At 31.8% G+C, this 22,076-nt stretch overlaps 2 protein-coding genes across 3 annotated transcripts; both read right to left on the bottom strand.

Annotated features, from left to right (window-relative positions):
* Positions 1-227: 227 nt before the first annotated feature.
* LOC134705511 (uncharacterized) lies at positions 228-8,575 on the bottom strand. Its single transcript, XM_063564232.1, has 2 exons — positions 8,341-8,575; positions 228-1,771 (listed from the first exon to the last, which is right to left on the bottom strand). The coding sequence occupies exons 1-2, from the start codon at positions 8,465-8,467 to the stop codon at positions 1,341-1,343; spliced, it is 558 nt and encodes a 185-aa protein (XP_063420302.1). The 5' UTR covers positions 8,468-8,575; the 3' UTR covers positions 228-1,340.
* A 1,683-nt stretch (positions 8,576-10,258) lies between these two features.
* LOC134705510 (uncharacterized) lies at positions 10,259-20,737 on the bottom strand. 2 transcript variants are annotated; one of them, XM_063564229.1, is made up of 4 exons: positions 20,606-20,737; positions 12,928-13,099; positions 11,507-11,623; positions 10,259-10,594 (listed from the first exon to the last, which is right to left on the bottom strand). In XM_063564229.1, exons 1-4 carry the CDS (start codon positions 20,606-20,608, stop codon positions 10,461-10,463), a joined length of 426 nt encoding a protein of 141 aa, XP_063420299.1. In that variant the 5' UTR covers positions 20,609-20,737; the 3' UTR covers positions 10,259-10,460. The 2 variants fall into 2 exon arrangements, with proteins under 2 accessions (XP_063420299.1, XP_063420300.1); XM_063564230.1 differs by lacking the exon at positions 20,606-20,737 and adding an exon at positions 14,802-14,941.
* Between the last annotated feature and the right edge of the window lie 1,339 nt (positions 20,738-22,076).

Here is a 22,076-nt window from a genome sequence, read left to right as displayed (position 1 = left end):
ACAGAAAAAAAAACACAAACTTTATTCTAGATCACCTAAAGATCATCCTGCTTTATTTCTTGGCATTGGTTCAATTGTTTCAGAACAGAAGATGTCTGCAATAATTTACATCGGACAGACGACGACGACGGATGCCAAGTGATGACAAAGGCTCACCTTCGAAAGGAAATGTGAGCTTTTGCTATTACTTGGCGTTGTGAAACAGAACAGAAGAAGAAAAAGTAAAAATCGGTAAAAAAAATAGTTGCTGAAAGCTAATCTAAAGCCGATTACAACTTATAAACTAATCCTTCTCTCATTCTAAAGTATCAACCAATACAATTCCATTGGATTTATCATAACAATTTTATAAACACAATGGATATACATGACCTGGTAAAATGCCAACATATACGTACAAAGCATGTACATACAGTAACTGTAGAATCATAAGTTTCAATATCTGCAGAGCAACACATATTTAGTTACGTTATAATTGATCAAAAACAAAATCAACGTAGTACCGATCGATAAAATCATATTCAAAGATATCTAAGACATTGAATTTATAACCTTTAACGATAACTGACTTTAGGTTAACTATGCGGTATGGGCTTTGCTCATTGTTGAAGGCCGTAAGGTGACTTATGGTTGTTAATGTTTGTGTCATTTTGGTCTTTTGTGGGTAGTTGTCTCATTGGCAATCATACCACATCTTCTTTTTTATATTAGGTTGATCATATCTAAATCGACGGGCTCCATAACAATAAACATCGGTTTAAAAGCTAGGAATTAAGATATCGTTTGTTACAAATATTCTGCAGGTTAAGCCAAACTATAAAACCAGATTTGTGAGTCTTTGGAAGAATTTAATAAAGTATTTCTTTACCAAATTCTTGACATTCCAACTTTACAAAGATTGTGTTCGTTCAAATATAAGTGTCGCTACAGACGCACCAGGAAAGCTAACGATGTGTGAAAAGCAAACACACCGTAGGAGAGAAATAGGGAGTAATCTCAGTAGAGTTTATATTTTCTTTATTAAAATCGCATTAAAATACATAAGTGGAGGATCCATAGTGCACTCCGAAAATAAAGGGGACGGTAATAAAAAATAAAAAACGTACTAAAACACTGAGTACACTCATAAGATGTAGGGCCCAGTCAACCGCCCCTATAACGCCCTTTGAAGTTAGGGGTTAAGCTATTTCCTTTTATAAAGAAATTTTAGAACCTAAGGTATAGATCTAATATAAGTTACATGTAAAACAATATTCTATATATCATGTAAACACAAAAAGTCTATAACAATATTAAAAGTTTATAATCGTAATTGTATTTAACTAAAGCTTCCATCGCTATTATCCCCATGGACAGCAAACCCGCGAGATACTCTCTAACGAGTAAGTCTGTCCATTGACCGTTATTTCATGGTTCAGATTGATTCCATGCGCCATTGCTGCTTGTAGTTTAGCACAGTAAACTTTGAGTTCTTCGGTTGTCATTCTCTGAAGCCTTGCGATTTCTTCGTTAAGCACTTTATCTAAGGTAGCCCTAGTTTCGTTACTATGGTTAATATATTTTGCATAGTCAAACAGCTGATCAAGATACTGATTGGACAGAAAAATGAGGTAGTCTCGTTCCACAAGTTCAAAGTTTGGAGGTGGTTTAATTTCCCTCTTCGTCAAAATTCTCCTCTCATTTACATGGTTGTCTTTTCCATCGTTGAGTATGTGGTTTACTCGCGAGTGGATTCTGGCAAACCATGTTCGAACAAAGTCAGTGACGTCATCTGAAACGAAAACAAAAACAGAAGAAATAAACTTCTATTATAAAGAATGAAAAAAAATAAACATTTTTTTAATGTCATGTGTCCAAAGCAATTTTCTACATTTACCTTAATTCATCAACTGAACGTTGAAATCCGATTATTTGGTTGACAAGAAGAAAGAAGTACCATAATAGTTGAACTTTAAAACATACAATTAAATAGCCAACCAATCTAAGGCCAATTTTGCTTGAGAACAACTTTATGAACATGGATTAATACTTAATCTTAAGTCTATCATGCATGTTGCGTATGGGACGTTCTCGTTGAAATAGAATCCAATGAAAGATAATGGTATCTGCGTGATTTATACAGAATAGTTTAGTGTGGTGAATTTCGTTAGTATCTGTAAGAAAAGTTAAAGAAAGGATATGATTAATCAAGGAGATTTTTTTTTATCTAAATACGCAATTGTTGTTATTAAATATATTTGTCACTAGAAGAGAGTTATTGAATTAGCAATACTACCACATCTTCATATTTTTATATGACTTTTTTGTATAAAATTTGAAAAAGTAAGAATATATTCTAAAACAAATAATGATAATTTTTCAGTGCGAATAATCTGACATTATACATGTTCCCGTCTTTGATGGTTTATTTGGCGTGGAATTGTGTGGCTAATGATATAGGTGGTCGTTGCCTAATCAACACACCTGCTCTCCTTAACTTCAATGCTTCCTTTTGTTCCACCCTCCCGATGATTTTTGTCTGATGTTTACCTAGACTAATGAGGTTTATTTGACATCGTTATACTATGTTTATAGTAACATTACATGCTACAGTTAAACAATAGAGTAGTTACAATGTGGATAAAGATTTCTAAGGGTACGATACCACCTACCATTCTAAGTTCGTAAATAACAAGCAAAAAATCGGGTGCGATTGGTAACAATACATTGTCAATGAAAAATGACATAGTATCGATTGGGTTTCATGACACACTATTCATATTCGATTTTGTTTGTGGACTCTGTGAAAATGATCTATCATGATTACTTATTTTGAAATCTGCAATTGAACACTCACGTTACGTGTAAATAATTAATTGGCTAATTAAGCATATTCAGAAAAATAAAAATAATAACAATCTAACGTGTTGTTGGGTTTGTTTTTTTTTTTTATCTTTTACTTAAATATTTATCAGCTTGTGATACATTTGTATTTTAAAAAGTAAAAAGATAATATTTTATTTAACAGTATGGCTAACACTAGTATGCTTGCCGTTAGTTTGTACATAAGAAGATTGTTAAAGTTTGATTAGAGCAGAATTATGGTCACCAGTACATGGTCAAGACTACAAGAGGTTACAGGCGTTTTTTTGAAAATGCATTACATTGTTATGTCCAGCAACAATTTTCACTCATAACAACATTGTCAAAATGGTAACCCCCATAATTATCCACCAAGTATCTTCAGAGTAAAGCCGTGAAGAAAGACATAGAAACTGCATGAGACAAAGACAACGCAGACCTAATAAAATATAAGTACTGTTAAAACTAAAGAAACCACAAAATACCTTAATTGAAAAAGTATTCAAGAAAATATTTATATAAATCCGTTACAAAATACCACCAAGTCTTTGAATGTGTTTATCTATTGTTATTAAGGAACATTACACTGCACTTTTTTATATTTTATTCTTATTTTTTTTTTAAAGATGCATATAATATAAGTATAAATAAGACATTTTGCTATAAAAAGACATTTTAGTTTATGATTTAACATAAATAACGAATTAGATACTTATCGATCAAAGGATACTTATTCAGAGAAAACATAAATCGTTTGTATTTTCTGTCGAAATGCCTGTAGATATCGTAATTGTTTTTTTCATGTCATTCATTTTGATTTGAAATCATATTATATTCGTTTTGTAAAAATGTAATTCATCAATCTGAAATAATGTCTCGTTCAAAATATATTTGTATGTAACAGTAAATTAAAGGTCTTTTTACAAAAAACAGCAGTTTGACCGACAATATTAGGCACATCGTAATTTAATATAAATCACTCTAAGCACTATATACGATACCTACTTTGTATGAATGAAACATTACACATTTTATTACCTTTAAAATGATATGCATTCTAAATCTGTATACTATAGTGCAGAAAATAAAAATGTTACTCAGACGGTCATAAAATCGCTTTTAGTTCTGACTGCCATCCTGACTTCGAATATATATCAAACTTTCAATAAAAATGTGACTAAGGCTGCTGAATCAATTGTTAATGAATACTACAAGTCTTCGTATTTTACAAACAAAACTCCGGGGTTCTAAACAAAATATTTACTAATATACAGTATTTATACACTGCTGAAAATTTATAAAATATAAAAAGAAGATGTGGTATGATCGCCAATGAGACAACTGTCCACAAGAGACCAAAATGACACAGACATTTTAAACAACTATAGGCCACCGTACGGCCTTCAACAATGAGCGAAGTCCATACCGCATAGTTAGCTATAAAAGGCCCCGATATGACAATGTAAAACAATTCAAAATGGAGAAAACTAACTATTTATATCAAAACTAGAGCCTCTAAAGAGCATGTGTCGCTCACCTTGGTCTATGTGAATATTAAATAAAGGAAGCAGATGGATTCATGACAAAATTGTGTTTTGGTGATGGTGATATGTTTGTACATCTTACTCTACTGAACATTCTTGCTGCTTACAATTATCACTATCTTAAAAGAACTTAGCCCAGTAGTTTCTGTGGAAAATGTTAGCGGTAGAAAAAATTTACAAATTTTATGAAAATTGTTTAAAATTGGCTATAAAGGACAATACCTCCTTAGGTGGTCAATTGACTTATTTGTAAATCTAAATTTGCTGAACATTATTGCTTTTTACAGTTTATCTCTATCTATAATAATATTCAAGATAATAACCAAAAACAGCAAAATTTCCTTAAAATTACCAATTAAGGAACAGCAACCTGACAACGGGTTGTCCGATTCATCTTAAAATTTCAGGGCAGCTAGATCTTGACCTGATAAACAATTTTACTTCATGTCAGATTTGCTCTAAATGCTTTGGTTTTGGAGTTATAAGCCAAAAACTGCATTTTACCCCATATGTTCTATTTTTAGCCATGGCGGCCATCTTGGTCACACCACACATTTTTTAAACTAGATACCCCAATGATGATTGTGGTCAAGTTTAGTTTAATTTGGCCCAGGACGCAGGACGCAGGACGCCAAGGGCCAGGTGCGCTAAAAATGAACGAAAACAAATATGTAACACAAACAAATGACAACCACTGAATTACAGGCTTCTGACTTGTCAAAGTTTGTTCGTATGTCAATTATCTGAAATACCAAGCTTATAAAAATAATAATTAAGAGATTAGGGGCGGATTAAGTTTTTCTCAAAAGGGAGGTTCCCAACCCAGGATAACAGGTGGGGTTCCAACGTTTTTGAAATAGCCGCCAACTAGAAAAACTAGAAATGCCAATAAAATGAAACGGTATAGGAATATGTTATTGATACCTTAAAAACTTGCTTAAGCACTGTTATTTAATTCGATAAGAAATAACAAACAAAATGCACAATGTGAATAATTAAAGTACCCAATCCGTGGACAAATCAGTTTAAAACAAATCTTTGATATCTCATATAAATCAATCCCAAATAACACCGTTCCACAGAAAGTCCAAGGTACTGATTACTGGACTTAAAAAAAAGATATTCAGCATTGGACTTTTCTGTCGGCTGCTGTACGTAAATATGTTGTTGGTTTTCGAAATGACTTCGAACTTATTCTTTAGTTACAATCAATATGAACGAACTTATATGTAGGACTTTTTTTAGACACGCTTGACTAAACTATTGATAAACGGTAAAATAAAAATTGTTGAAAAGACCGTTAAATCGCGAACAAATTACGGTCGAATGTAACATTTTATCTTAGTTCATTCAACAAAAGTACGTTGCGGTCGATAGAAATAAAAAATATCCATATATAATACATAGTATAATAATCAAATTATAATAACGAATTTCAATTGCAAATATATTGTTTTTAAATTACATATTAAGGCCGTCGCAAGGGTGGTGTTGACACCCATTAAAACATTAAACTGTACAATTTGTATGATAAAACGTATATAGTTTATATATATAATTAGATATTCTGCGTCATTTAGTTTAAAACATGTATAAACGTAAGTGTTCAACTTGTATAAACAACATTTTTTTTTATTAAAGTTCCCTTCACCTTCATAATTATATCTTAATCATATCTTGTTATAAAGGGTCAACACTCTAGCTCATGGTCTTCTAATTAACATCGTGCTGTATATAGTAAATTTGACTGATAATTTTGAAACGCCTATCAAAAAGTCAATTAAAGTCATATAAAACTTCAAATAAATTTTTTTTAATTGAAGATGTTTTACCAACATGATTGGCTTAGTTTCACTATCTAGCAAGTGTACGTGAATTTTCTTAAAAAGAAAATGCTTCATGTTATCAAAATCTTTTAAAAAAGTACTATTATTAAATTATTGTCTTCCAATACAATAATTTGCTGATATAACTACAAGACTTCTTTTTGGAACGTTGATCACCGCAAAACGCAAGTGCGAGTGGAACCACGTGACGAAAGTTTAATTATTTTTAAAAACAAAAGGGAACGCATGGACGTATAAACAAAAAATAATGAATATCATGGCTACTTCATTTCACTTTCAAGTATTGCTTCTTTTTTAAAAATGTAATAGGGAACGCAGGAAAACATTTTGGCTCCATCAGTTCAAACTAATGTCTTCCATGTACGATATGTTCTCTTTATATCAAAATAATTTTCAGTAAGTCTTTTTGTGTTGTTTTACTGTTTTTTGTATCAATGCCATTTTAAATTTATTAGATTGTATCATGTAGTTTTGGAAATAATTATGACAGAAATGTTAGAAACAAAAAACTGTGAGCTGGCATTGTCTATTTGTATAAAGCGGTTCACAAAACACGTACAACTTGTACAAAAATATGTACAGTACACATTTTAATTACATTACAATTTATTCACAACATATTATATACATTCGTCTGTTTAATAGTTTAGATAACAGTAAAATTAAATGAACCTAATTTCCTATGATTTTAAGATATATAATAGGTACCGATTATCAGGTTATCTGCATGTTGATATCGTAAAATATCAGCTACGAGACATAATATGAAGCTTTTTGTCGAGTGAGCGTAGCGAACGAGATCAAACAGCCTTCAGATAATGTCAAGCAGCTGATATTTTACAATATCAATATGCAGATAATCTGATAATCGATTTATCGGGCTATTTTTGCGTGTTTCAAATGTGTTTTTGTCTTTGTTTCACCAGCACAAAAAAAGATGACTTGATAAGTTCGGGTCAAAGTTATTAACGTCAGTTCAAACATTATGACGTCGCTGATATGTCCGGGTCAAAGTTATTAAGGCTGGGTCAACGTTTTTGACGTCACAAAGACATGATACGGAATAATATTAAGAGCTGCACAGAGTGATATATCATATAGACCGTGGGACGACCGATAATTACTATTATGTAAAAGGTTATCGTTCAGTCTGACCGTGTACATGTATGTAATATTTAGAAGTTAACGTTTACAACTTCACCAGTATACATACAGATCAGTGTCGTTAGTAATTGTTTGGTTTGAGTCCGGATACTTTTAAAACTACTGAATTTTGCACGATATGAAATTGAGAATGGATGATACAAATAGAAATGTAGATAGAACCCTTTTCAAGCAGAACTAAACTTCTTTATCTTTACATACGTGTTGTGTTGATAAAATTGGAGTTCCTACACAGTTGTTGTAAAACCCACCTTTTGATATAATATAACATATGATCTCAACACCAGTTTACAGAACCAGTATCTTCCAATGAGTGCGATGTTACAACGCAATTACAAGCATCCCCTATAACGGTTTCATTGATGAGTCTTTCTGCTTGCACGACGGGATTATCCGTAATGGACCAGTAACTGCTTCTTAATTAGGAAATTGTGGATAAAAACTGGTTTTATAGGTAGCTATAAACCTCTCACTTATATATCAATGTGTACTTTCTTTTTTATGTGTAATATGGATATCTCCTTTTGTATGTTATATTTTTTTATCAATCATAACAAAATGTCGTGTCAAATATTTCATTTGCTGTTACTATTTTTAGAAAGATTGATTAAATATCGTTTTAATATACAACGCAATGACATTGACATTTACATCACTGATTCGGAGAATAAAAGACCTCTTAAAGTTTGCATCTTATTCTTTATTGGTATAGTCCGAAGTGCGTCACCAGGTTGTCTTTGACTCTACCATGAAAAATCGAAAATAGTCGCAATATATGCCTCGTATGATGTCCTAAGATTTGAATATCTAATAACTTTGACATATCAATGTAAATATTTGTGTTTTTGTTAAATAGGTCTAATGACAAGTAATAGGTTAAAGAGATAGATATTTGAAAGGTCATTAGTGCGTTCTAGTTTTATTATTGGTCAAATATAACTCACCAAAGGAGTTGAACAGGTCCCGTCCGATAGTTTCCACACGTCCACCAGTTCCGGTTCTTACAGGATCCCCATAAATAAAGGCTAAACTAAACAATAACGTTATCCAAACATTCCTATAGAACACCATATTTGTTACTACATAAGTATAATGTCCGAAAAGTAGATAATTTGTCACCTAAGATAAACCAATTGATAACAGCGGATAATTGGAGCACCTGCAACCTAAATGTCACGTGTGATATCACTCTAATTCGATCATTCATTTTAATAATTGAACTCGGGTAATGCATGTGAAGCAACTGTTTATGACATGTAGTTTATAAAATGATATGTTGGGTAAATGTCAAAACATCAACCCAACGGACAATAAAAACATGGATGCAATACTATTGCTAAATACTGCTTAAATCGAATACGCAATACCTTATTATATTCCGTTCGAAATAATATATTAATATTTTAATGTGATTTATACTTTAAACATTAAGTAAGTTCTGTATCTTCTTGAATCTTCTATTACCGTATAGCGGCAAAGGCTATACGTGTAGATATGTGATATTGGGATGTTCTTTATTTCATTCATGTTGGGTTTTTTTTAAGAAGATAAAGACATAACACCTCAGTCAGCGATAAGTTGTTCAGCTAGCGAAGTGCTACTCTAGCCGAGTCGTTAAAGCGCTGACTTGTAACAGAGAAGTTTCGTGTTAGATGCTCGGAGTAGACAAAAGGATGTAGTATAGAGAATCTTGGTTACTGATATATAGATTTGCTGGCTTCTGATTTATACTGTCAAGATACACTTAACTATATGGCGAAATGCATGTTTAATTTTTCTTCAGATACTGTTTTTTTTTCTCTTTCTATTGAACATCCATGATCATATCTGTTCATCCTCAACAAATATAGTACCCCTGCCGCAAGTTCGCTTATTATTCCGATGATTTGTTCAGCCTTCATACCGCTTGAAAGAATGATTCATTGAGTTTTCAATTCAAAGCTGTCTCTTATTTCTTTGTTAAACTTTATAATATTTGCCTCTTGAGAACAAAATAGTTGTGCTAAGTGTGTGTTGTTTTCATAACGTATGGATTCACTTGATACCCTGTAAAATGAAATTACCACCTCTCATTTTTGTGTATTGCCCCCCTTCGGAAATTTTAGAAAACATGTTACGGTTATTTCTGTTTGCTATGTCATCTTAGATTAGGAATCCCTCACTTCCATCCAGTAGAGCTGTTCAAAGAACCGCTGATTTTTTAGGTTTTTTTTCAGTTTTGGATGGTGTTTCGTCTTTTTATAAAAGAGAAGATGTGGTATGATTGCCAGCGAGACAGGTCTCTACAAGAGACTGAATGACACAGAAATTAACAACTTTAGGTACCGCACGGCCTTCAACAATGACCAAAACCCATAATGCATAGTCAACTATAAAAGGCCCCGTAATGACAATGTAAAACAATATATTCAAACGAGTCAACTAACTGCCTAATTCATGTACAAAACAAGAATGTGTCCCCAGTACACGAATGCCCCACTCGCACTATCATTTTCTATGTTCAGTGGACCGTGAAATTGGGGTAAACCCTCTAATTTGGCATTAAAATTAAAAAGAACATGTATACTAAGTTTGAAGTCGATTGGACTTCAACTTCATCAAAAACTACCTTGACCAAAAACTTTAACCTGAAGACGGACGAATGGACGGACGAACGGACGCAGAGACCCGAAAACATAATGCCCCTCTACTATCGTAGGTGGGGCAGAAAAATAACGAGAAACAAATATGTAACACATCAACAAACAGCAACCACTGAGTTACAGGCTCCTGTCTTGGGACAGGCACATACATTATTTAGCATTTGATTGTCACTCTGGTATTAACTAACTTTTCATTGACAAACACTTGTCTTATCGCACACAGTTTTAATTCATTGATATTTGATGACGTACATGATAGGTAAATAAAGCGTTAGCTCCATATTGAACTATAATAACTTAATAATGTTTCATTTATTTGCAACATTAAATGCAAACCAATATTTCTAGTACAATTAAATTGAAAATACTTAGTGAAACTTGAGTTTCAATGAAGTTCATTAGGTTCAAGTCTATATTTAAAATCATCGTCCAAACCGAAGACTTGACATTCTAACTTTTGGGCTATCTATTTGTCTAGTTTTAAGTCCATTAAGCAGCGCAGCCACTTTGTCAGCAAAAGCACTATTGATATTGGAACTTCTCTTCTGCTCTTTCTCTGGAAAAATAAAACAGTAATAATGTTAGATGGTTAATTTATTGAAGTGTATTTATATCATATAATTTAATTTGTTAGCGTCACGACAACCAACAATACCCGATACCAGTATAACCCTTTCATGACGTCACAACTATTTATGTCTTCACATGCGATGTATACTTCTGTAAATGTCGAAATTGATATTACAAGAGTATATTGATTTAGAAACAATATCAATACAATCCAAATAAGCAACACCGTGAATGACACGTTGTTCTGTCTTTAGGGAGCTACCATTTGATTTTTATGGCGGGGGGGGGGGGGGGGGGGGGGGGGGGGGGGCTAGGATGAAATTTCAAAAAAATAGGCAGGACAGGAGTTTTGAGTAAAAAAAAAAGGCAGGATGAGACACTTGCAAAAAAAAAGTAAGGACGACAATTTAGGTAAAAAAAAGTCAGGACAAACTACAAAAAAAAGGCAGGACCGAACAGAGTGAAAAATAAAAAGGCAGGACAGAGATTACAGCTAAAAAAAAATGCAGGACAAAAATTTTCGTCCTAGAACCCCCATAAAATCAAATGGTTGCTCCGTCTTTAGTTTTCTATAATGTGTTATCTGTAGCTTTGTTTGCCTGTCTGTTTGTCTATTTCCTTTTTAAGCGATGGCTTTTATCTCTTTTATTTTATTTTCTTCTTATGAATCTGAAGGTCTCTTTCCTTTTTTTTTTTTGTCTCTTTTCTAACTAACAAGTTTAAAACTCAATTCAGAGTTGACCGATCTTTCTTTCCTATAGTTTTTCCTATAATTCAAGTATATGTTGTGTAGCTTATAAAAAAGATCTATATCAAAAGTCATGGGATTTTCAAGAAAACATACAGCATGGAAATGCTTACAAAATATTGTTATTAAAAAGTAAATATTATGTCTTACCTGATGTATCTAAGGGTGAAAGGTCATATAGTTTTGACAGCTCGTCATATTCACGTGGATATGAAACATCTTCTAAATCACGAAATCTAAGTTTCTTTAGTATCAATTTTCTTAAATCTGAAATATTGGAATTACTAAGTTGAATTTTACCAAAAATAAAAGATTTCAAGTCATTTCTTACATACACATAAATGGTCATAATAATACAGAAATGTTTTTTTATCACAACTAAACACCTTCTTATAAAACAGGAGGATGCATATAAAGGAAGAACCAGAGTGATAATTTTTCCCTGTTTTTTAGAGGTTTATGTATATATATGCAGTTTCGAAAATATTGTAACTTCCTGAAATACATGTACAATAATGAAAACTACTCAGGAAAAAGAATGGCGATGGATACCAAAGGGACATTTAAACTCACAAGTCGAAAATAAACGATTAACGTCATGGCTCATAAAGAAAAGGACAAACACACATACTCCGCGTTTGAGGACGTTCTTTATAAACCTATATTGGTTTACTTTTTAAAAAATTGTAACTTTAATTAGCAGTTGTCTCATTGGCACCCATATCACATCTTCTTATATCCGAATAACACTATACAAACCACAATATATAAAACCAAATACTATAAGAAACACGAGCCCACAAAAGCAGGGGGTATTTTCTGGTGTTCCGGAAGGGCAAAGAGATCCTGCACCATATGTTAACTGTATAGTTTGTGTATTTTTTCAAAATCAAGTCCAAAAATATTTCATTGCTTTTCCTTTCAATAGCTGAAGTGTTTTTGTTGGCTCTGTAAGGTAATCTGTTTATCGGACACATTGGGTCAATGCCAATGCTAGTGGAGGTTTCTCCCCGTGGGAACCACCAGTCCAGTAGTCAGTACTTGCGTTGACATGAGTTATCATGATATTATCACCATTGTAATTAATGCGTGTACAAATCTTTAATTTTTCGATATACTAATGATCTTCTACTCTAGGAATAAAATACCATGGCTGGATTTGTCAGACCTTTCGAAAATTTGGGTCTTCAACAATGTTTTTTAATTTCGTAATATATTTCAAATAAACATAATTTAACGAAAATTTATTAATGTTAAGAACGTCGTTAAAAGTACTGAGCACATCATAAAGTATCATTTAGTGTTTTTACAAAAAAAAATATACCCATAATGCTTCAGATACTGCCATTTTAAATGAGGAGATAAGGTTTTCAATATGATGCACAATTTACCACTTATTTCCAATTATTATTTAAGACCGGATACAAGTACAATGCTGTTTCCCAAAAAGTTGTTTGAAAATTAGTTTATATAGCACAAAGTTACAATGTTTCATTCGATAAAACGAAAAAAGTAATTTCCATACAGACGGCAATTACATACATCTGGTGTCTTCTTCATTATTACCGTACCTTCTTCTCTAATACGTTGTTCATTTTCATCCATCTCTTCTTCCCCGATATCTCGCGAGAATTTGTCAGCTGATGTTAGGAAGCCATGAAATGGTACACCGTTACTACATTCAATAAATATATATGTCCATAAACACAAAGACGCAAACAATTTACATGTAACAGCATCCATCTGAAAAATAATAAAAACAGAAATGTGACCACAAGATGTATATTCAATCGCAAAAAGTAAAATCACAAAAATACTGAACTCCATGGAAAATACAAAACGGAAAGTCACTAATCAAATGACAAAATCAAAAGCTCAAACGGGAAACAACTGTATTATTTCTGACTTGGTACAGACATTTTCTTAAAAAGAAAATGGTGGATAAAACCTAGCTTTATAGCTAGCTAAACCTCTCACTTGTATTACAGTCGTATGAAATTCTATAAGACAATGTACATGTGATCAGCAGCATCAATCGGAAAAAAATAAAACAAAATTTTGCACACAATTAATATATTGACTCGGATGACTATTTACATGATACAGGATCTTTCTGAAATGATTTTAAACGGGATTGTGAACACAAGATGTCGACTCACTCAGAAAACAATTTACACGCGCTATATAGTATTTGATTGTTTTCATATTTAAGATTTAAGATTTAAATATTTGGATTTTTTTTGGAAAATGGTGCCTTGCGATAAAACCTGGCGTGTATGCTAACCAGACGGCAAATGTAGTTTTAATAAAAATGTACCAAACAAAAGGGATGGGGGGGAAAGAAAATATTTTTTTATTTGTTAATATCTGTCTGCAAGTAAACATTTTAAAGATACCACGCGCGAACTGGATTCATCAACAGCCAACTTGTAAATATAGATTAATTTGGGGGCCTTTTATAGCTTGTTGTTCTGTGTGAGCCAAGGGTCCGTGTTGAAGGCTGTAGATTATCCTTTTATTGTTTACTTTTTATAAATTGTTATTTGGATTGAGAGTTGTTTCATTGACACTCATACCACATATTCCTATATCTATAAACCAACATTATAGTAAATTGATACTTGTAATTCTCAACAAAAGGATATTAACCACTAAACTGATAATTATATATAATTAAAATTGATCTTGTTACCTTATCCATAATGTTATTGTTATGTAGCTACTATAATTAAAAATACCGATATAATTTTCGATCAGATTCACCGCCCGGGAGAAAAAGATACCATAAGTTAAACTTGCACAAAGGGGGATAATTCAATATTTTGAATACAATACACTTTGTAAATTCAAATTTTCTTTTTGATTTCATCCATTAAAGCATTTTTGTATCTTTCTGATAATAGCAATCAATGAAAAGTTGTTTTTTTCTTCTTTCAGGAAATCGTGGGGTCCATATAAATAATTTTTGAAAAGCCTTAGAATATTTGTTTTTATTTTTGACCATTTGTGTCAAATCAAGTATAAAACACAGTATAGATACCAAAGATTTCTGGGTTTTTCACATTCCACATGTATGTATTATGTATAAAACTAACACAATATTTTATGATTGCCAATAAGACAATTCTCAAACAGAGACCAAAGGACATACAAATTTTAAACAACTATACGTCACCGTACGGCCTTCGTCAATGAGCAAAACTCATAACGCATAGTCAGTTATAAAAGGCCCCGAAATGACAAATGCAAAACGTTCAATTACGCGGTCTGATTCATGAACCAAACACATATGACATACAGCAACACACAGTGTATTATCTTGTATATCATATTTGTTTCATATTCATTATTACTATCATATGTATTTAAATACATATCAGTAGTAAACGTACCTAGAGATACATCATCATAAGCAAAAGTTTTAATGTACTGCTATGTACCTTACCTTCTTTGTGAAAGAAGTCCGAAAAATATGACTTTACAGAATAAAATAATTGTATTAATACATAGATCTTGTATTGATTAATACCACGAAAACGCAAAGATCACACATTAGTATAATTGGACATCTAAACTAAAAATGAAACAAAAAGACTAATACGGCAGATGGATGCCTCAGAATAATACAAAATCTATCATACATAATAGATTGCCTATGTGAGTGAAGAACACGGCATACCGTGAGAATTGTCTTGGAAACAATGAATGGTGTACATTTTTCCTTTTTTCTTATTTAAGGGGGCTTCATGATGCTGTCATATCACATAAAAACAAATAGTTGTATTGACGCACTTGTCAGGAGGAATAAAAAAGAAGGTTTCAATCATAGGATAGACTTAGTCTTCCTCTATTAGTGGAAACTAGTTGTTACCAGCAACAGTCGCGGTTTCCGGATTAGATATAAGGGGGCGCTCCTGTTAGAATAAGAAGTGAGTGGCATACGAGTGAGAAGCAGTAATTAATCCTATATATTTTTTTTTTAAACAACACTGTACTATAATTTTATTCATCAGATATTGCTTGTTTCCAAAACCACCAAGATTCCAAGCTTCTCTTGACGTCTTCCTGATATAGATTGAACAATGTATGTTACCATTCAAACCAAATCACGATCTTATATCGAACCTCATTAACCTTTGTAATCTTATTAATGTTCTTTTTAGCGGTAAATGCTCTCTCATGTGTTATGATTATAACTGTGTTGTATATTTTTAAGTTTGACTGAATATTGCTTATTTTCAATATTATGTATAATTGTATATTGTTCAACTGTAAAAAAATAAGTGACGCTTTAATAAAATAATTTATTATTAATTGAATTTAATTTTATATTACTAATACCAATAAATAGTTGTGAAATTGATTCAACATGCATTTTAGTAAAAGAACTGTATGTGCTATAGGGGATTCCTGCTTTTCGACGTTTGAAAATATAATTAAAAGGACCTAAAATTTACCTAAATGAAAGAGACCGCTTTTTGAGTAGACGCTGGAACACTGAAAATTTGAAAATTCTAGATATTATTCTCTTCGTCACTTTTATCTCTGTTTCTACTTTAAAATGTTCTTGTTTTTAAATTTAATCCGCATCTGCAACATTGAGCACTGGGCAATGATATACTAGTGTGGTATTCTACTGATTCTAAGTACATAATATGGATACCAGGATTAATATTTTGTACAAAAGACACGTCAGTGACGCTTGAACCGTAAAAAGACCAAATTAATAAAATAGGAATTTAATTAGCATAAGAAACCCAAAATTACAAAAGGTTTATCAACAATAGCTTTAGGTAATCTATGCCTAAATATAAAATCTCTAGTTTTCCTTAAAAAATATTTCTCCACTCTTTGAAATTATATTCTATTGCAACAATTTTTGGGCGATTACTGAATGTCCCCTATTCTTAAATACAAACCTGACTGTCTTTGATAATTCAACTTGAATTTCGTAATTGTGTTTTTATGTGCTGTCTTCGTTGTCTTATTCTTTTCCCTTTAAAGTCCTTGATAACCTGTTATTTCTTGTACACGTGTTTATTTTTGCACATTTGATGTGTCTGTGTTTACACTATTGACAAGTGTAGGTATCGTAAATATGAATATGATATGTACTTGTAAATTATACGGTGTTAATTCCTGTTTTTAATTACAGTAATAGACAAGCAAACAAGTACTCATACAAGTTAATTGTTAGTAGAATTGGTTTAGATTTCATATTACATTGCCTATACATGTGATTTTTGCACTTGGAGTCGTTATTTAACATGTTTTAATACTCAAATATCATTGTTATTTATTCTGTGGTTATGAATATTTTATGCGTTACTGCTGATTTTCAATTTTTTGCGTGGAAAATATTATTTATGGTCCATGTATAAAAGGATTTTTATAACTGATCTGTACATATTGGATTATATAATCGTAAACGATAATGTAGTGATGTCTGACTGTGACGGCGAGACATGTTAATCATGAAAATCTTCATTCAGGACGACGAGACATGTAAAACATAAGATTTTTCATTCAGGAAATTTCATAGAACTAAGTTTTGTTGCATTAACATGTCAACAATGTCTAAAATTAACACGGTGATAAAACAACTCTATATGCAATGTTTTATAAAATTTTCTTGAAATTACTTTTTTTCGCTTTTTTTATAAACACAAAAGAATCAAGATAACAAGAACATTACATAATTTTGGGCTTCGTTCGTTCCGTTCCGTAAAGTACCAATAGCCTAATTTAGCAAAATAATGAAGTGTGCTTCATAATCAAGGACATTGTTACGTGCATTGATCCATGAGTAACGTTGGCATCACGAAGTATACTCATGGCACCCGTAACTGATGCCACGGGTGGAAAATTCCATAGTTGGATATTTCTGAACAATGTAGCATATGAAACTTTGAAAAACAAATAAAACAAAACTCCTTTCTTATAGTAGGGGTTGCAAGAATGAAAGATACACATGCACCCCTGTTTTCACTAAAAAGAAAATCAGTCATGAAAAATAAAAATACTGTGCTGGCTATTACAGTTTCAACTAGTTTTCTTTAATCTATATTACGTAATGATTTAATGTGAATAAGCTTCAATTTAGCTTTCAGATACTACAAACGAATGAAGAGCTCGTATATCTATACTTTGTTTATTTAGTCTTTTAAATAGTTGTTTTGTGAAGTGTGTCGAGTATTTTCAACAATTATTTAGGTTGTTTTTTTGTACTGTTGCGTTGGTACTTCATTGTCCCAGGTTGTTGAAAATTGCTTTCATTTTGACTCTGTTAGATATTTGATTCATTGGCAATTATGCAATTATTGGTGTTGCATTTGTCGGGTTATGTAATGTATTTCGGTTGTTTCCTGTAATTAGTTTATACTTAAGTTTTATCATATATCTTTTGTATAGTCATTTTATAAAATTTACTGTTTGCAAAAGTATAATTTAAATTATTCTAAATAATAGGGATGTTCTGGTACCTAACAGAAAACCCTGGCCGTTTTTGGCAGAACTTTTTTTAAACTTTTGGTCCTCGATGCTGTTCGGCTTTGTACTTGTTTCGGCTTTCAAATTTTGCATCTGGGCATCACTAGTAGGTCTTGTGTGGACAAAATGAACTTCTGGCGTATTAAAATTTTTAATATGTTGCCTTTTCGTGTGTTTCCTTGTCAATTGTGTTCTCCTATTTTTTACGTTGTAGTCCTGTAATGTTGTGTTGTCATCTTAATGATATATATTTCACATGGCCATAAAATAGGGAGGTTTGACATGCCACAAACCAGGTTCAACCCACCATTTTTTCCTTTAAAAATGTCCTGTACCAAGTCAGGAATATGGCCATTGTTATATTATAGTTCGTTTCTGTGTGTGTTACATTTTAACGTTGTGTCGTTTGTTTTCTCTTATTTTTGAGTGTGAATTCACATTACTATAAGACGTGTCACGGTACATATCTATCCCAAATTCATGTATTTGGTTTTGATGTTAGATTTTTCATTCTCATAGGATTTTGTGTGTGTTATATTTTAATGTTGCGTCGTTGTTCTCCCTTATATTTAATGCGTTTCCCTCAATTTTGGTTTGTTGCCCCGATTTTGTTTTTTTGTCCATGGATTTATGTGTTTTGAACAGCGGTATACTAATGGGTCATGTCTATCATATTTTTTTTTAAAAGAGAATTTGTAATAGGTTAATTTTTCCTTTGAAGTGTTTAAATTTTTTTATGTCGTTCCTGTATTGCAGATTATACGGTACGAGTATTCCTCATTGTTGAAGTCCGCAGGGCGATCTATAATTTAATGTATCCACTTTATTTGCACGCTGGTGGAAAGTTGTTTCACTTACAATTATATCACATTTTCTTATTTGTATAATGTTTGGTCTGTTAAGATCACAGAGGATTTTTATTAAGCTTGTGTGACGGTTCTTGAGACTTTGTTGTTTAAGTAAAGCGGAGGTTAATGTTTTGTGTATATATAGATGCGCATTCAGACGAGGCAAAATCTTCCCTTTTTGTGTCAAAATATTGGCACTTGGTCCGATACCACAATTGTCGTCCCTTGATTTAGTCCCTAGTGTTGACAGTGGGTTACTTGCTATGAATTTTTATACCCCTTCCAAATTTATTTCTCCATGTTTAATGCCTCAAATTGTAAGTAGGGGGATGAAATTACACTGTAAAAAAATTGGGTCCAGAATTTTAAAGGAAAGTAGTGATTTGGTCCAGGTGAAAAAGGTTGAAAAATAGCACTTCGGAAGCTGTCAAAAGATTTCAAGACGCCCTTAAGATAAAATTGTCCATATTTTGAGTTAAAGACGACGAAGTTTTCTATAATTTTGATATAATTTGTCCCAAAAGTAGTACAACACACTGTAAAAGTTTCTTTGAGAAAGCGCAGGTGGGATATTTTTTATTTTCATTTATGTTCTAAAGAAATGCACTACGAAATAATTGTGTTCTCGGACCTAACTTATTTCTAATTCTTTGCAGCGTTTTCCATTACATTAAATTCTAGTTCCGTGTCTATTTTTACAGCAGTAAATGTTTTGTGACCGATTAAAGCATTTTGTGACAAAAATGAAGATTTGGTGATCAAATTAAAGAATTTGTGACCCGGTTAGGGATTCAGAGAGCGAAATAGTGAATCAGTAACCAGAATAATGATCTTAGTTTGAGGGTGATAAAGCATTCATGACTGTAATAAAGGGATGATTAAGCATACATTTTATATTTTTAAAGACAAACTTAAGATAAAGAAGAAATCTTTTCGTTTCATGCTAGAAATACTTAATACTCATCATAACAATGCATTTATTTAGTCTTTGTTTTTTTTTAAGACAATCGAGTAATTAAAAAAAATATAGTAGATTTTTTTTTATTATTATTTGATACAGAATTAATACGGAAAATATGGGAGGATACTATTTGTATTCCGAATAATTATCTCAAGAAGTAACATCGTATTCTATAAACACAAATGATTTGATAAATCAAGAGGTACCTTATACCAAGTGCCACTTATTGAATAACAAAAACCCGAAGTATTCCTTAAAAGTTGAAAATTACAATAATTAAATTGCAAATATTATTGATCACATAAATAATTAAAAATGAGTTAAAGTTTCGTAATGAAAGGAGTATCTTGAATTAGAAGAGACTGTTTTCAGTATCAAAATAGAAATTAACTTTTTCATACGGACCCAATTTCAATCATTAAAGCATGTTTTTTCTTTAAACGCATTTAAGGTGGTACCTAACACTACAGGGAAATAACTCTGTAAAGTCAGCGAAAGGTTTTAATTACGTTGTGTTGTAAAGGGAATATTAAGCTTCTCAATGATCAAAATTGGTGTTTGTCAAACTGCAATTGAACCAGTGGAATTTTTCTGACAAAATGGTTGGTTAAAAAATTTCATTTTTTTTATATTTTTGTTAAAGGGTCAAAGTAAATACATTGTCAAAATTTCATGAAAATTAAACGAGCCAAATTAATTTTAGTGAATGTGTTGGGTACCACCTTAAGTTAAAGAGATTTATACTTCCAAGGGGTAATACAAAAAATCTTCAAGTTTAATAAAAACACAAATTATAAGAAGCAACACTTCAGGTATACATGTATCAAAGACCAACACAAGCCCCATAAAAACATAAGGGAACTCAAGTAAAACGTACACTAATGTAAATGAGATTTTAAGTGAATAAATAAAAATGTATTTATATAGTTTAAATGTAAAACAAGAACTTACCATACAATTATCAATCCTCAAATGTTCTTAGAAAGGACCGATATGAAATATTGTCTACTTTTATATACATTATCATATGCAAAATATTTGCATAAGCGACCAATCGTGACCATCCTGTTCATTTAGTGCTGATTAACTTGTCACTATAGTTAATGAAACAATGACAGGAATTACGGAGTATTAAAACGTAAATCCGATTCAGATTTTATCAGACATTTCAAAATGTATAATTGACATCGTTCGATATACACTTAAAATATGAAACAATGCTCATTTTTGTCTGGATATTGTTTTGTGTACATAAACTTAACTCCAACGCGTGACCATTTGAAACTAACATTTCAGTTACAACGCAAAAACAAATAAACATGTTTGCTTTTAACACAAACGTTTTCGAGTTTAATTAACACAGAGTATTAAATTTCTTAGTTTAAGAGTTCAAGTAATGAAATTTAATGGATAACAGGAAATGGCCATTTCAAGCCGATGGAATTTATATGTTTGGAATTGAATTGTATGACAAAAATAAAATGGCATTTGCCAGGATTTTTTTTTTAAAACAAACGTCATTCAAATTTTAAGTTTTTCAGTTTATGTAAATCAAGGAACGCTCCTACACAACGCCTTGTTTTAGTGAAAAAATTCTATGTTGAAATATATAGCAATGGTCGAATACAGGTCTTGTTCGCGACGTTTCTTCATCTGGGTTTTGATTTTATTAAAATTATAAATGTAAACAAAAGAAGAACTGGTACTGTTTTAAAAAGTAGAAGTTATCTATGTTCACGTTATAAGAATATTCAAACCAGGTTGGTTTTGTATGTATCAATTGCTAAACATTATGGCTATTCCCTTGGTTTACTACTCACACCATGAATGTGGGGAGGTGGGAGTCTGGGATCCGACCCCAAGCCATATCAAACCAAAGAACTAAAAACGAGTCTTTAATGATACTAATTTACGCATGAGTAAATAAAGGCAGGTTCGGAGTAAGGATAATATGCCTGTCAACAATAAAATCGTACAATAAAAAAAAAGAAGGATGAGGATGTTAAATTTTGTATATGCTTATTTGTGGTTCTTTGGTATATATTTGTTTGTTTTTATAGTGATTAAGATTATAACACAATGCTGACGGCTGTACCCCTATTATTGACATTTTACCTATTTTGTCTACTTGTTTTGTTCACGCATCGTTGTCATTTAAATGGAAATTGATGCGACTGTCATACAAATGAGAACGTTTGGCTAGCTATAAAATCAGGTTCAATCCAACATTTTCTACAAAAAAAATGCCAGTACTAAATCAGGAATAAGACAGTTGTTATCCATTCGTTTGATGTTTTTGAGCTTTCGATTTGCGATATGATTAGAAACTTTCTGTTTTGACTTTTTCTCGGAGTTCAGTATTTTTGTGATTTAACCTTCTATACATATTCGTACTGCATTTACATGATCATAGAATAATATG

Source organism: Mytilus trossulus, chromosome 2 (assembly GCF_036588685.1).
Source record: "Mytilus trossulus isolate FHL-02 chromosome 2, PNRI_Mtr1.1.1.hap1, whole genome shotgun sequence".
In the NCBI taxonomy this organism is placed as follows: domain Eukaryota; kingdom Metazoa; phylum Mollusca; class Bivalvia; order Mytilida; family Mytilidae; genus Mytilus; species Mytilus trossulus.
The sequence above is the reverse complement of the archived record's forward strand: the minus strand, read 5'-3'. Positions and strand labels throughout refer to the sequence as shown.